The sequence below is a fragment of the Astatotilapia calliptera genome, chromosome 22, assembly GCF_900246225.1.
Source record: "Astatotilapia calliptera chromosome 22, fAstCal1.2, whole genome shotgun sequence".
NCBI lineage: Eukaryota > Metazoa > Chordata > Actinopteri > Cichliformes > Cichlidae > Astatotilapia > Astatotilapia calliptera.
In genome coordinates this window covers 3912862-3927767 of record NC_039322.1, presented here as the reverse complement: position 1 = coordinate 3927767, position 14906 = coordinate 3912862, and the positions used below count along the sequence as shown (strand labels likewise).

Sequence of the window (14906 nt, the reverse complement as noted above, 5' to 3'; positions counted from 1 at the left end):
TTCTTCTGCATCTCATTGTCTTGAAAATTCCTGTTGGATCAGTCCTGCCCCACAGAACCTCCACTACGTGTTACCTGTTGGCTTTGCTTTCTGTGAAACCACAAAAGACTAAATTTTACCCAGAATCATGAACCCGGACCTGGAACCTGGACCTCAGCAATGATCTTAAGTGACTAAAAGGAAATCTTTATGAATGAGTGAAAATATGGGAAATATTTCTACTACTATTACCATTGCTAGTAGTAGTTATAGCGGATGATAGTACATGCTATAGAATATTTCCTCTGTGGCAGCGGTGCTGAATCAGCCTGTTAGAGATGGTGCACCACTGCCTGCCAGTAAATGGTGCAAAGGGTACTCAGGATTATCCATCATGGATAACAGTTCAGTGGCCTTCTCCATATGGATGTGAGCAACATGTCACAAATCTTAATTTCTTTGTTGCTACTCAAAGAGTGATGCGTTTCTTCCTAAGAGCATAAATTTGGATATTTAAGTCATCTCTTAATATTTCTTTGAAAATAGTTTTTTTTTTCCCCAACTCTGGCCATAATTCATCACCCAACACAATTTCCAGTAATGTCTTAAACAGGTATTACTTTCCTTCATAAACACACTGTCTGTCTGTCTGTTTCTCAGAGTCAGGGGGATCTAAGTTCACCATAGGGAAATCTGTCTGGCTGCTCTGGGCTCTGGTCTTCAATAACTCTGTGCCTGTGGAGAATCCCAGAGGAACCACCAGCAAGATCATGGTAAATTTAGTTGAATGGCTGTGTTTTTTATTTATTTTTTTTATTTTTTTATTTATTAATTGTGTGAATGACTCATCAAACTAGAGCATCAATTACAGTCAACTCCAGGTTCAGTATTTATTGGTCAAAGATGCAATTTTAACCATTTTAATTGTTTTAATAGCAAAAACTTTAGCACTTTCCGAATCAATCATTTGGGACAATTCTTTAAAAAAATCCACTGACCAGCTCAGTAGGAGCAAACAGCTGGAATGACCACAGAAGAGCAATAAAATTCATGTCCATTAAATTTGTTCCATGTTTAAGAAAAATAGCTTCATAGCAAGAACATTCTCGAGGAGTAAGTTTTATCATCATCACGGTCTACAATGAGCAGGTGACTTCATATAATACAGAGGACTTACAACCAAGTGGAGTAGCACAGTTTTGCAGTGGTTGCCTCACAGCGAGAACGTCCTGGATTTGAATCCATGTTCTCCTCATACTTGGGTGGGTTTTCTCTGAGAGCTCCAGTTTTCTCCACATTACAAAGTTTGAGCTACTTGGCAATTCTAAATTAGTCATAGGTGTGAATGTGTCAGTGGTTGTTTATGTCTCTGTACATGGACTGCCAATCTGTCCAGGGTGTACCTGTGTGACAGCTGGGCTAGATTCCAGATCCTGAACTGGGTATGCAGAAGACAATTGATGGATACAGCAATGTATAAATCACTAGTTACGCACAGGAACAAGAAGACCAGATTGCACTTTGCCAGAAAACACATAAAAGAGCCTGCAGAGTTCTGGAAAAGATTCTTTGGACAGATGAACCCACGATTAGAGATCAGAAAGGAAAGTAAGGAGAGAAAGAGCTCATGAGCCAAAACATAGCACGTCATCTGTCAGACACAGTGGAGGGAATGTTGTGCTGTTAGTCTTTATTGGCTGTAACTGCTAATAAAAGTAGCAGGATGAATTCTGAAGTGTACAGGGTTGTACTCCAAATGCTGGCAAACAGTGCAAATGGATAGTGAACCAAAGCATACTGGGAAAAGGAACCCAAGAGTTTCTTAAGGCAATGGAATGTGAGATGAGAAATCGGATTATAACCAAAGCGCTTAACCCTATTCAGTTTTATAAAACCAAAGGCCGACAGAGAAAGAGCAACTGAAGGTGAGTGCAGGGAAGGTCTTTACTGCAGCCACCCTCAGGAGGTAACACAGCGTTTGGAGATCGCCACAGGTTCTAAACTTTAGTGCGTCATTGAATAAAAAGGATTTTCATACTTGATTTTCATTAAGTATTAAAAACAATCATTTTTACTTAAAGTGATGTTAATTTGTGGTGGTCTACAGAAGCAAAATTATAAAACTTCTATCTATTAACAAGCCTAAATTAACAATTTTTGAGTCAAAAGTAGTTCAACTTTCAAATGACTACATTCTCACCATCAAGCGGATACCTGTGTGACATTAAACTGTAGTCATTAAAAATGTCATGTTTCAGTGTAATCTAGGTGTCTACAAGACAATTATTTAACAGACTGTTTAGTCACTTGTTTCACTGTCGTGGTCCTTTCAGTACCTGCTGTTACTTTGGGCTTGCAATCTCTAATGCAGAGTAAAGCCACAGGAGGGGAAAACTCGAGGTGTATTTTGTTCGACTGCTTGCCCAAGTGCTTTTCAACAAAACCCCAATCATCTTAAGAGCTCATTAGCTGCTTGATAGGCTTCACAAAAGGGGGTTAGAGCAGAGAAGATGATTATTCAACATCGTATGTGTGCTTTTTTTTTTTAACCTGGTTTTGAAGTTAGTTGTATTTCAGCCTGCAGGTAAGAGTTATTAATGGTTTTCTTGCCCATCGAACCATTTCCCATGTTCAATTTAAGATTAAAAAATCCACTGAAGAGAAAACTGTATATTTAAGGTTCCCCTTTAGCAGCACCAGCACTCTGTATCTGATATGTTTTTGCAACACTTGCCAGCCAAAATATTCTACGAGGCAACCACGTCTAATTAAAAGGAAAAAAGAAAGAATGATTACAAGATAAATCCAATTTTAATGGAGGTTTATTTGCCAAATGACTTCCACTTCATTTTTCATACCTGCCTAAGCCTATTCAGGGTTATCAGTAAGTACCCCACTATGCGCTGGAAGGATAATTGTCAACCATTTATTATTGATATTAACCATTTAAACAGATTTTACATCAGTCCACAGGTCGATAACTTCCCAAGCAGTCCGTCGTTCAAGCCTCCACTGAGTTTTATTTTTTAATTATGCTGATTTGCCACAGTTAGTAGGGGTGTGCATTTACTATCTTAATCACTAAGAAAATTATGCAAATTAACTTTTGGCATAAACAGAGTACTGTGGAAACAAATAGTCCTATTCACCACAGTGCAAATTTATTGCTCCGGCTAATCCACATCTCTGCTTCCTGGCTGAATGTCAGCATTCAACCATCTTATAGCAATAAAAGCAGCTCTTCTGTACGGCTAAATGTCTCCATCCCGAATTGCCTAAAAAACCTTTTGAAGAATCATATTAATTTGCTAAAGTAATTTGGGGTAGTTAATATATTTTGATTCCTTACTCAGACAGCAATACTACAATGTGAAAACAGCCATTATCTGGTGAAAATCTAGCATTTAAATAATAAACAAACTGAAATATTAACCTCACTTGTTGCAGTTCTCTCATAAAAGTCATAATCTTTATCTGATTTAATGTGGCGTTCTTGCTCGTTAAGGGCTTCACTTCATGAAAACATACACACACACACACACACACACACACACACAAACTAACCCGATGCGACACCTTTAGGCCATGACAAACACTGCAAACTCTTCCTCTGAAGGCTGTTGTTTGGTTGTCGCTGGATTGTCGCTGAATATGATACCCAGTCATATGATCCCCACTAGTGATCCCCACAGTCATCAGGAGGAAATTTGCATCAGTTTGGCACAGAAGTTGATTACTCTTTAAGTAAACATCAAGAAGAAGAAGAACTCCTGAAGAAGACGGTGGCATTGACGTGCCAAAATAGGACCTCCAAGGAGCAATCTAAAAACTGCAGTGGTGCTGGAAGCACTCCAGAGGGGCGCAAATATGTAACCTTGAAGGAGTGCTTCAAGGTGATTTCAAATTTAAATGCAGTGGGGGTTTTTCTTCCTTTTTTAACAATTTTTGATTTCTCACCTTATGTTTGCGTTTCTCCAAAAACTATTAAAACAAATCAGTCAGCCACAGTTTTGTACTTGAGTCTCCAGGCCGTTCTCTAATCTGTCTTCTTCTTCAAATGGCAGTTTGTTTTTTTTATTTGTGCTGCAAAAGATAATCCACTTTGTTTATGCTGAATACATTTGAACACTTCTTTAACAATAAAATATTAATTTCTGCCAACGAGTATCTGTGCAAGAAAAGCAAGATTATGTAGCAAATAACCAATCAAATAGCTATAGGCTAACAGGCAATCAGCCCAAGCCTGGAATAAATTTGCACCATCTGTTTTCTGAGCTAAAGGCTATGTGAATGAAATAGCAGTTCAACTGCTTGAATGATGAAGGATGTAGCGCTTGAAGCTTGAATTATACAAAGCACTAAACATAACATATGTCACCAAGTTTCCCTCCTTTGTGGAGATGCAATATTAAATAACTTTTACACAATATATTTTTTTATTTGAAAAATACCTTTTAAATATAATTAATTACTTAAATCATGTATTTCAAAATTGTGCTTACATACTTAACCAAGTGCTTTGATTCAACTAGCATATTTGCATCAATGGTCCTAAATGAATTTTAAGGTGGGCAGAAGGTATTTTTATATCCACTGTGATGGACGTGATGATGTAAGGAGTGTATTGCATGAAAAAGGGGATTTTCTTTCTTCCCATATTTAAAAATATGCAACTAGTTTAATATTATTTACAATTTAAGTTCATTTAATTGTGCGACAGATTCCTGGGTTGCAGCTTTAGGAGGCAGAAATGCCACGGTGGAAAGTATGAACCGGCCCTCCAGGCAAGACAGAGTTTCAGAGCTGTGAGTTTAGCGATGAAATGCCAGGGAGTGGAAATAGAGTCACCGGGATCCTAAAATACTTTCACACCTGTCAGGCTCAGTCCTCATTGATCTTACTCCACCACGTTCTACCTTCAGGTGCTGGTGTGGGCCTTTTTCGCTGTCATCTTCCTGGCCTCCTACACTGCCAACCTGGCTGCCTTCATGATCCAGGAGGAGTACATTGACACGGTGTCAGGGCTGTCAGATAAGAAGGTATGATATGGATGGATGGATGGATGGATGGATGGATAAGTGATTTACAAACAGGTGAATAGTCATATGATGGACTGAATGGTTAGCAAGAAATTCCACATATTTGATATTGAGAGAATCATGGGTATTTTACCTGATTTAAAACTTACAACACCAAAGTCTCCCAGACTCAGGGTCATCTTTCAAAATAAATACAACCCTGTTTCCAAAAACATGGATTGCTGTGTACAATGAAAAATAAATGAATAGAGAGAGATGCTAACACGTTCTCCGGGTCAAAGGTCATTTTGGGTGGAATAAAGAAGCAGGGAGAAGCCGGAATCTCTTCACTGGGATCACAAATCCAAATTTTAATTCATCTTTGCACATCACAGAGAGTATATCACCCGTCTGTTATCGCCACAGACTAAAAGAAGCTACAGTTCCCTCCCCCTCATACCTTCAGCAAACCAACATCTTTTTGGAATCGGGGTTGTAAATACGATTATGCCACAAATATTGCACTCTCTCATGTCTGCCTTTAAGAGAGCACATCAGAATAGCTTAAGTTAACAGAAGTGGAAAACTGTGTACTTTCCTTTTTTTATTATTTTGATTTTTCCAGCGCAGTTTCACCACAACTCACAAAACTGTGTCCCGCTGCTTTGACACTTTAAAACCTCATCTGTTTTATCAGTCTCTCTCTGCTTCTGAGCTCTTTAGAAAAGTGTAGCACAGGGGCTCTTCTTTGAAAGTGAAGTCTTTGAATCTTTGCAGCTCTTCATCCCGCAGCACGGATCGGCTCCTCTCCCTCATTTCAGCTACCACTCTTTAACTTCCGTCCTTCCTCCTGTCACTTTAATCTCAGCCCACCTCCTCTTCTTCTTCTTGTGCAGTTTCAGCAGCCAGCAGACCAGTACCCACCACTGCGTTTCGGCACGGTGCCAAATGGCAGCACTGAGGAGAACATCCGCTCCAACTATCCCAACATGCACCAGTATATGATTCGCAACAACCAGAAGGGTGTAGAGGAAGCCATTGACAACCTCAAGACTGGGTAAGGATAGAAGAACTATTAGCAACCACTTGGAGTGTGGATTGAGTGTGGATTTGTCATGTGAAATAGAAGAAATTAAAGCCTACGTGTTCGGTTAGATACGAACAGAACAATATTGGAAGTAGATCGGGACTTGGAAGAGCATGAAGTAAAAAATGTCAGATATTGTTACGACCGAACGCAACCACACTCTGCCTGCACTAGACATCTCATTTCTACAAATATACTTCTGCTGTCATCCACTCTTTTAAACAGCACCCAGATTCAAGTTAAAGCTGCACATTTTTGACAACAGCACTTACTTTAAACAGATACCGTGCCATCTCCCCTGGTTTTTATATATCTTTTATTTTTAACTTGAGGCGGTGTTGTCGTCCACGCTCGGTTCAATTACAGGAGCCGTTTTTGCCTGACTCACCCTGTTAGCGCATTGATCTGCCTTGCCTCGGGAGCCACAGCAAACTGTTGTAACCTGTGCAGCCCCATCAGGATCATGGCTACTAAATGCAGTTGGAGAAGAGGTGTGGAGGGCTGGAAACTTTTAAATAATACATGCTAGCAGCAACCGCAGTGCGGTGGGAAAATTGCGCCATCTCAGCACTGGCTGACACTCGGGCGCCTCTTGTCTTCAACGGGGGTGGGGGGGTTTATTATACGCCTGTGGGACTACAAAGTACACAAAGCACTTTCCATAAAATATACACTCGCTCATTGCGTTTGATGTGGAAGCGGGCGAGGTGGAGGGGAAAGGGGGGAGTGATGCAGATTAGGGTTCAAATGTTTAATGGGACAAGCAAGCACACACACACAAGCCAGCAAGTAGCGGGCACAGTCTTTAGTAGATTTGACGTAGCGTGTTATTAAAACACAACGATGCATTCCTTTTTATCATACTCACTTGTCCTTCTTGCCCCTCTTACATTAATTTTCCACCTCTCTCTCTATCTCACTTCAATCAGTCTGTCCGTCGTCTCTTTCATTACACACTGTTTATCTACCTCTTCCTTATCCTTCCCTCTCATCCTGACATTATAAACAAAGGAAATATCCGTCGAGGCAAAGTGATATGAAGATTTCTGTTTGATTTGCCTGCCATGGCACTGAGCACCGCCTCTCCATCTCATCTTTTCTCCTCCTGTGCTTTCCTTTTCTTCTCATGATGATTTTTTTTCTGTCCTTTGACTGGTCTATTCCTCCCTCTCTCATTAACTCCTTGCTCCCAGTTCATCAACTCCTGTGTGCTTCCTTTGCCACCCAATAATAATATCTGAACTTCCCTTTTCTCTCCTTTTGCTGTCAGCCACCTCCTCCCCTCCTGCTTTGTGTACCCTCTTCGTCACCTTTTTTTAAAAAAATCTTCCACCCTTCAACTGAGCGCTTTCCCCCCAGTAACAATTTCGTGGATCTGTGCAGCTCCCTGAGTGTGAATATAAATGAATGTGAAGTAGAAGAGCAGGTGTAGTGACAAATCTATCATCCGCTTCTCAGATGTACATCACCAGTGTGAGCTGAGCTGTTACATTTAATCCATTACTTGATGATGAACTGTTGTAATTCACTTTTGATGTATATCCATTTTGCACTGCTTCTACTCCAGTAGCAGATTTCAAATGATTCATTTTTTCCCTATACTTTAATCTTGAGATTTTTTTTCTTTTTAATTATTACTGTTACTACTGGATCACTGGAGAAGATTCTTCCTGGAGTAATTTATATTTGGTGGTATGTCTCTGCCCTTGCATGTGCACAGATAGAAAGCCTGAGGTGAGAGAGCAGCATGCAGAAACAATCTGGCATCAGTGAGAAGTGATATAACAGTGATCAAATGAGATGTGGCATTAAAAGAAGAAGCTAGGACGGAGCTGGGTTTCAGATGTGCAGAAACCACGGGGAGGCTCGCTGTTATCAGCCGGTCTGTGAGGATTACAGTCTGAGCTTCAGTTCTTGTCTTGCCTGAATTAATGCTAGTCTCAATCTTTTAGATTATTATAACTAAGAATTTCCTCATTTTCCCAAAGAGTGAAACCACAGGCTGTGTAATTATCACACCATATGATGTAGTGTGTGAATTTAGGAAACCCTCCCATGACACCCTGGGAGTTGCAGTTTTGAGAATGGCACTTGGTCAGTTTCTAATTCCTAAGATATGTACAGCTGGATAATGTTGCAAAGAAAAAATGCATATAAATGCAACTGCATCACAGAAAACTCCTTATATCTGCAACATGATTCAGATATGAACCACATTATCCAAAGTAGCTACAAAACCACTGCTGTAGAAAATGAATTAAAGCTGGTTTGATTGATTGGTAATTTATTTCAACATGTGAACAATATACATTTAGAAGAGAAAAATAAGAGAGAGAAAAAATACTATACAAAATACATACAAAAAACGTTCTGATTAATTTAGATGTTGAAAGGGAGTGGGAAGAAGTACACACTTATTTAATCCCAAAACTTTGCCATAAATTATCAGTTAATATCTAGTCAGCTTCCTTACTGATATAATTTGTAATAAAAATAGTGAAGAGATTTCTGATATACTATATACTATAATATCACATCATGATTATTATTATTTTTTTTAAATAGAGATATTCAGCTGTGGGTAGTGACCGAATGAACGAGATCGCGGATACAAGCGGCAGAAATGAGCTTCCTCCGAAGGGTGGCTGGCCTCTCCCTTAGAGATAGGGTGAGAAGTTCGGCCATCCGGGAGGGGCTCAGAGTAGAGCAGCTGGTCCTCCACATCGAAAGGAGTCAGCTGTGGTGGTTCGGGCATCTGACAAGGATGCCTCCTGGGCGCCTCCTGGGTGAGGTGTTCCGGGCATGTCCCACCGGGAGGAGGCCCCGGGGCAATGTTTGGACTTTGCTTTAATTCCATATTCAGACTGTTCCACAGTTTCACTCCATGAACAGAAACACAAAAGCCTTTTCTTGTAGTACGTACCTTCCCTGTTTTGAAGTTACAAAAACCCCTTAAATTATAACTTCCTTCTTTCAAAAAAAAAAAACATACTCTGAATATTACCTGGCAGTTCTTTATTTTTTGCTTTGAATAGAATTTGTGCTGTTTGGAATTTCACTAGATTGTCAATTTTCAATATTTCAGACTGCAAAAATAGTGAGTTTGTATGTTCCTATAACCTGCATTGTGGATGATTCGAATTGCTTTTTTTGAAGAGTAAAAAGTGAATGTAATGTGGTTTTATAGTTATTGCCCCAGACCTCTGCACAATAGCTTAAGTATGGTGAAACCAGTGAACAGTATAGAATATGAAGTGATGTTCTGTCGAATACCTGTTTTGCCTTGTTTAGTACTGCAATGCTACGTGATACTTTGGAATGAATATATCTTACGTGAGCTCTATTATTACCCCCAGAAATTTATTTTCACTGACTCTTTCAATATCAACACCATTTATTTGAATCTTTGCATTTGTATTTAAACTACTATTTCCAAATAACATAAGTTTAGATTTATTCAAATCTAATGATACTTTGTTTTTATCAAACCAGAACTTCACTTTAGTTTTTTCATTTGATTGATTGAATATGTGTGATAACAGATCGTTTTTCACACACATCACCAATGAAACACCTTCCTCTACCTTCTGCCAGGCGCAGTAGGCTGTTATTCATTGCAATAAATGTAAAAGTATCTTTATTTTAAACCGTTATCTTCTCCTGAACATTACCAACTACCTTTTGAGCTTAAAAAGAAATCAAAGACCTTACAACGTAACAAAGGAAATGTCCAAAAGATGCTTTTACTGCTGTTTTAACCTAGAAACACACCTCGGGTCGCTGCTGTTCAGCAGGGTGAAATTACCACCACTAAGAGGTGCTGCTAGGGACTGATAACAACATATAATGGGCATTTGATGGGCTGATAAGATTTGAAACAGGTGGGTATGACTAATGCAGTCCAACAGCTTTGATAACAGCCTTTACATAACACATTTACAGACTGATCTGCCGTAAGATGAATTTCCTAGTTAGCTTTAAATATCATCATTCACAGTGATTTATGGTTTATTTCTTTTTCAGTTAGATTAAATGTTGTCGCAATATACTAAGCCTTACCCAGTCATGTGGTGGCTTTGAAAGAAACAAGGCTTTTGTAAACTTCCTGAACATTTATGTAAAAAAACTGCATTTTTTTGAGTAGCTGCAGTCAGAAATTACAACAACTGTTTGAATTTTTCCTTCTGAGCAAAAGTGAATTTCACATCCTTTGCTTAAATTACCCCCTCCCCTGTCGCTGCATTCAATTATGCTCTATTCAAGCTATTGTAGGAGGAGAATTGGCATCTCTTCCTCCATTTATGAATGTTTCACTGTGTGATTGTTGAAAGTTGGTGAAAAGCTGTTTAGAAAGAGCCCTCTGTTTGCTGATGTCTTTGTAGGGACATTGTCTCACTGCTGGTTTGTCCATCATATCTTGTCATTTTGTTCTCTAGTTGCTTTTGTCATTTAGATCCAGGTCAGTGATTTCCATTGCTTTGTTGTAATTTTCCTCCTTCATTTCTCCCCTGCAGAAAACTAGATGCCTTCATTTATGATGCTGCAGTGTTGAACTACATGGCCAGGAAGGACGAGGGCTGCAAGGTAGGAAATGCATCTGTGCACAGTGATTTCACACCTCTGCACAGTGACACTTTCGTGCATACGGGCAACCATTGCTCAAGTTTCTTTGTCCTATTACCATGTGCAAAAAAACAAAACAAAAAACATAACAAGCATGCTAAATGAGCACTTGTACAAGATGTACATCTGCATTAAATAAATCAAACACACCCAATGCATTTATATTTCCCCCTTGCGGCCTGTAGCTAGTTAATATTGTCATTTCTGGTTGGCACTGGTGTTGATTTATTTATAAGTTTGAGTTTGATACGGCTCCCACAGCAAGAATGAAAATCCTTCCTGGTGATCATTTATAATAAGGTCTGTGGGAGGCCTGAGCTCCCAGCAGCCTCATACAACAGCCACTGCTGCAGTAATTATTACAACTGATGTGGATCTATATTAATTCCTCCACTGAAACAATATCCCACACTCTGGGATGTCGATATTAGAGCTCAGCCAACTGAATTTATGTGACCGTGACAGTACACAAAGAAATTACAGTTAAAATGAAACTAATTTATCTTTTGCTCATTGCCATCTGCGTCTTCATATCTGGCTCTCTGTGAATTAATGTGTTTGTGTGTATACGTGGATTTATGGACCTTTATGTGTTTAATTCAAAAAGGTTATGACCATCGGCTCTGGTAAGGTGTTTGCCACTACGGGTTACGGTATTGCACTGCACAAGAATTCCCGCTGGAAACGCCCACTGGACCTGGCTCTGCTGCAGTTAGTTGGAGATGGTAAGTTAAAAAGGGACCAGAAAGCAACACGTAAGATGCGCTAGCAGGAAGGACGAAGGAGAGAACAAGAAGCAGATAGTTAATGCTCATCTTACCAACTTGAAAACCCCAATAAGTAATAATAAAAGAAAAAAATAGCATAAAGCCAATCACAACCTGGTTGTGTCCTTCGCCTGCTCCGGGGCCTCCTCTTGACAGGAGGAGCCCAAAACACCTCACCTAGAAGTTGCCCAGGAAGCATCCTAGTCAGATGCCGGTACCACCTCCAGTGGCTCCTTTCTGAGTCCATTCCAAATCACCATCTCATCACGTATCGCTAAAGGAGTCCAGATACACTTCAGAGGAAGCCCAGTTCTGCTTATCCACGATACCTTTACCACAAATAAAGTTAGGAAAGTAGATCAACCTATAAACAGAGTCATCTATTTCTTGACCACAACAGACCGGTAAAGAGTCCACATTACTGCAGATGCCACTTCAGTATGTTTGTCAATCTCTCCCTCTCACTCATGAACAAACTTAAACTCCTCTATCCGTTTCCAGCTGGGAACCATGGCCTCAGACTTGGAGGAGCTAATTGTCTCCCAGTGCAAGCTGGACGAAATGACTCAATGAAGTCATGATCTCCAGAACAGAACCTGAAATCTGAGACCATTGAACTGATACCCCCACCCACTGGGTGTGCCTGGACATTCTGTCCATAAATATTTTAAGCAGAATTGATGACAAAGGGACGGCCTGCCTGCGCAGTCTGACTTTTGTCTGCTGATACGAACCAAGCTCTCACTAGGGTTGTTTCAGAAAGAGCTAAAAGCGACTGAAGCTAGTCAGACACTTCAGGCACTGATAACACCCGATTTGCCTCATGCTTTGCTCCTGTTGGCCTGTAACAGGAGGAGGAACAGTTACTACCTTGCTGTCTATATTTCAGGAGCAAAGGTAATACTTTTGTCAAGTAGGTCTTCCAGCTGAGCATTAGACAGTCACATCAGGAGGTAGAGTTTTCCTGTCTCCTAGGAGAGTCATTGCTGCTCAGACTGGGGCTCTTTTTATATACAGCATGAGCATCACATGCCCCAGCTCTCAGGTGCATTTAATCCAGTCACATTCCCAACATTTGGATTACTGGGAAGTTCCTCATGTATATGATGAAGGTAATACTTTTTTTAAATGATTGACAGAGTTTTATTATTGTCACGTTATGTTGTATTTTACTTTAATTTTAGACTCATAGAATATATTAATTGAACAGATAGTTTAATTTATTAAAACTGTGTAGGGAGAAGTGGATCCTTCAGACCGGGATCCTCTGAGACCCCAAACCATTGTTCCTAAAAAAAAAGCACCAAATTAAAGTATGAACAGAAAATAGTAATGTCAAATCATTAGCAACAACGTGACAAAGTCATAAAATATTGAAATGTAAAAAAAGTTCTGTGAGATCTTTGAGAGGTCTGTTCAACAAACAATGGTTAAAGGAGACCGATCACACCTTGGATTTGTATTTAAACTACTATTTCCTGGATTCTCATGCTAAACAGGGCCAAACTTTTAAGTAATGAGGTCAGTGTATCTATATGGTATAAGTAGCTGAAATGGCAGTGAATCAAAATCTACTCTAAACTCTGTGTTTCAGCCAGTTTTTGTTCCACTCTTGGCTCTGTATGATGTTAGTTCTTACTAAGAGCATGGAGGTCCCAGTCATCTGCTGTTGAAATCTTCTGTTGAGCAGAGCTAACTCATCAGACAACTGGATTAAACATACAGTCTCCTCAAAGCTAAACAGTGGATTTCAGTCAGTGGATATTTTATATATATACCTAATAAGGATTATGCTGAGCTACATGTCATGCAAAGCTACTCTGTTACAGCTCAGTTAGCTTATTAAGTTACTTGATTTCGATCGCCATTGTTGGTCGCCATTTTCTTTGCACTCCCACCGCATTTCATGTAATCTCCTTACTGCCCACCAGCAAACAGCACATTCAAAGGAAGAGTAGTCACATGTCCAAAACATTTATTACATTCATGTCTGTATTCATGACTGCAGTACTGAGGACTATATTAATTTTCCTTTTTAAATGATCCTTTCATTAATGCGTCCTAATTACTGTGCTAATTACTACAGAAGTAAAAGGTAATTCTGATACGCTACTTATGCCGTTTGTCCCTCTTACACCATAACCGCTCCACAAACCAAGACATGTCAAAAGCTTTGATTGAGAATTACTAAGGAATCTGCTCATTAGACCCCAAAATATGGAGTTAGCACCCAAGGTCACCAAGTTATGCGCCTCTGTAAACAAAATCAAAAACCTTGCAGAATCTAAACATGCTGTTCAACCTCACTGACATGGGTCGATTGGGAAGGTGGCAACACTTTTAGTGAAAATGCAGCTAAAACTTACATTTTTAGGGTAACAGCAGGTTGACCAGGAGTCCTCTTTATGAAGATTATCCAAGTTTTATACATTTTAAAAATGGCTGGGTCATGATGTTCAGGAAGAGCGTGTACTGGAGAAAAAGGTTTTATTTATTTATTTAGTTATTTTTTTTAATGTTTCTAGTTCTTTAATTCCACTGCAAATGAATAATGATCAAAAAGTTTACACAGGTTTTGTGGTGATGGTTGAGTGTTATAGGAGGATAAAGTTTAAAGCTGGGGGTGAGGAAGAGAAAAGAGGGATGTGGATGGAGAAAGGTGTGATAGGTGAGGGTCAGTAGAGAAATTAAAGAGGTGGTGGTTGTGAGAGAGAGGAAGATCAATAGAGAAGGTCAGAGGGAGGAGGAGCAGAGAGGAAGAGGGAGGGTCGTGTGATCTCTGCTAAAGCTGTCAGATAACACGTACACACACTTGCACACACACATTTCTCTTTTTCTGGTTCATACACTCAGTAACACTTCCCATATTCTCTGTCTGACCTGATTATACACAAATACACATACTGCACAGCAGACTTCAGACAGACTTCACTCCTCTAAATATTTTACCCTCAAAGTTATTGTTTGGTTTGTTGCATACACATTTTGCCTGTTTTTTTTTCCCATCCTCTGACTTATAGTCTGATAGTAATTTCAGCCTCTTTGCATTTTCTTAGGTCTCTGTTGAATTTCAAGACTTCAGTTTTTGATTGTGTTGCTCATGATGACGTAAAAAGATCACAGAAACTGGATTTAAACACAGCTCTTCTCAGACTTTGTTCATGCTGCTATGACGATATCACATTTGGTGATCATGAACATTTCCAAGAACTCTGGCTATTTATGTGTTAATCACATTTTTATTTACATATTTGTCATTAGTAGCTCAGTAATGGCAAAGCGTCCAAAGAAGATTGATGAGTGGATCTGTTCAGCACAGAAAGAAACAGGAAACACAAGAGGTTTGGAAAAAAACACAGATCTGAGGAGCAGTGAAGGAGCTCAAAGCGCTCATTGGTACTACAGAGTACATTTAAACAGTGGTAATGTTAA

At 39.6% G+C, this 14906-nt stretch overlaps 1 protein-coding gene across 2 annotated transcripts in view; it reads left to right on the top strand.

Moving 5' to 3' along the window:
• grin2da (glutamate receptor, ionotropic, N-methyl D-aspartate 2D, a) overlaps window positions 1-14906 on the top strand; it is a 249319-nt gene that overhangs the window by 210521 nt on the left and 23892 nt on the right. For both annotated transcript variants that reach the window (XM_026156009.1, XM_026156011.1), the window contains 5 exons: window positions 640-752; window positions 4902-5018; window positions 5894-6054; window positions 10599-10668; window positions 11315-11432. In XM_026156009.1, the coding sequence (XP_026011794.1) occupies window positions 640-752; window positions 4902-5018; window positions 5894-6054; window positions 10599-10668; window positions 11315-11432 (579 nt within the window). The remainder of the gene's footprint in view (window positions 1-639; window positions 753-4901; window positions 5019-5893; window positions 6055-10598; window positions 10669-11314; window positions 11433-14906) is intronic.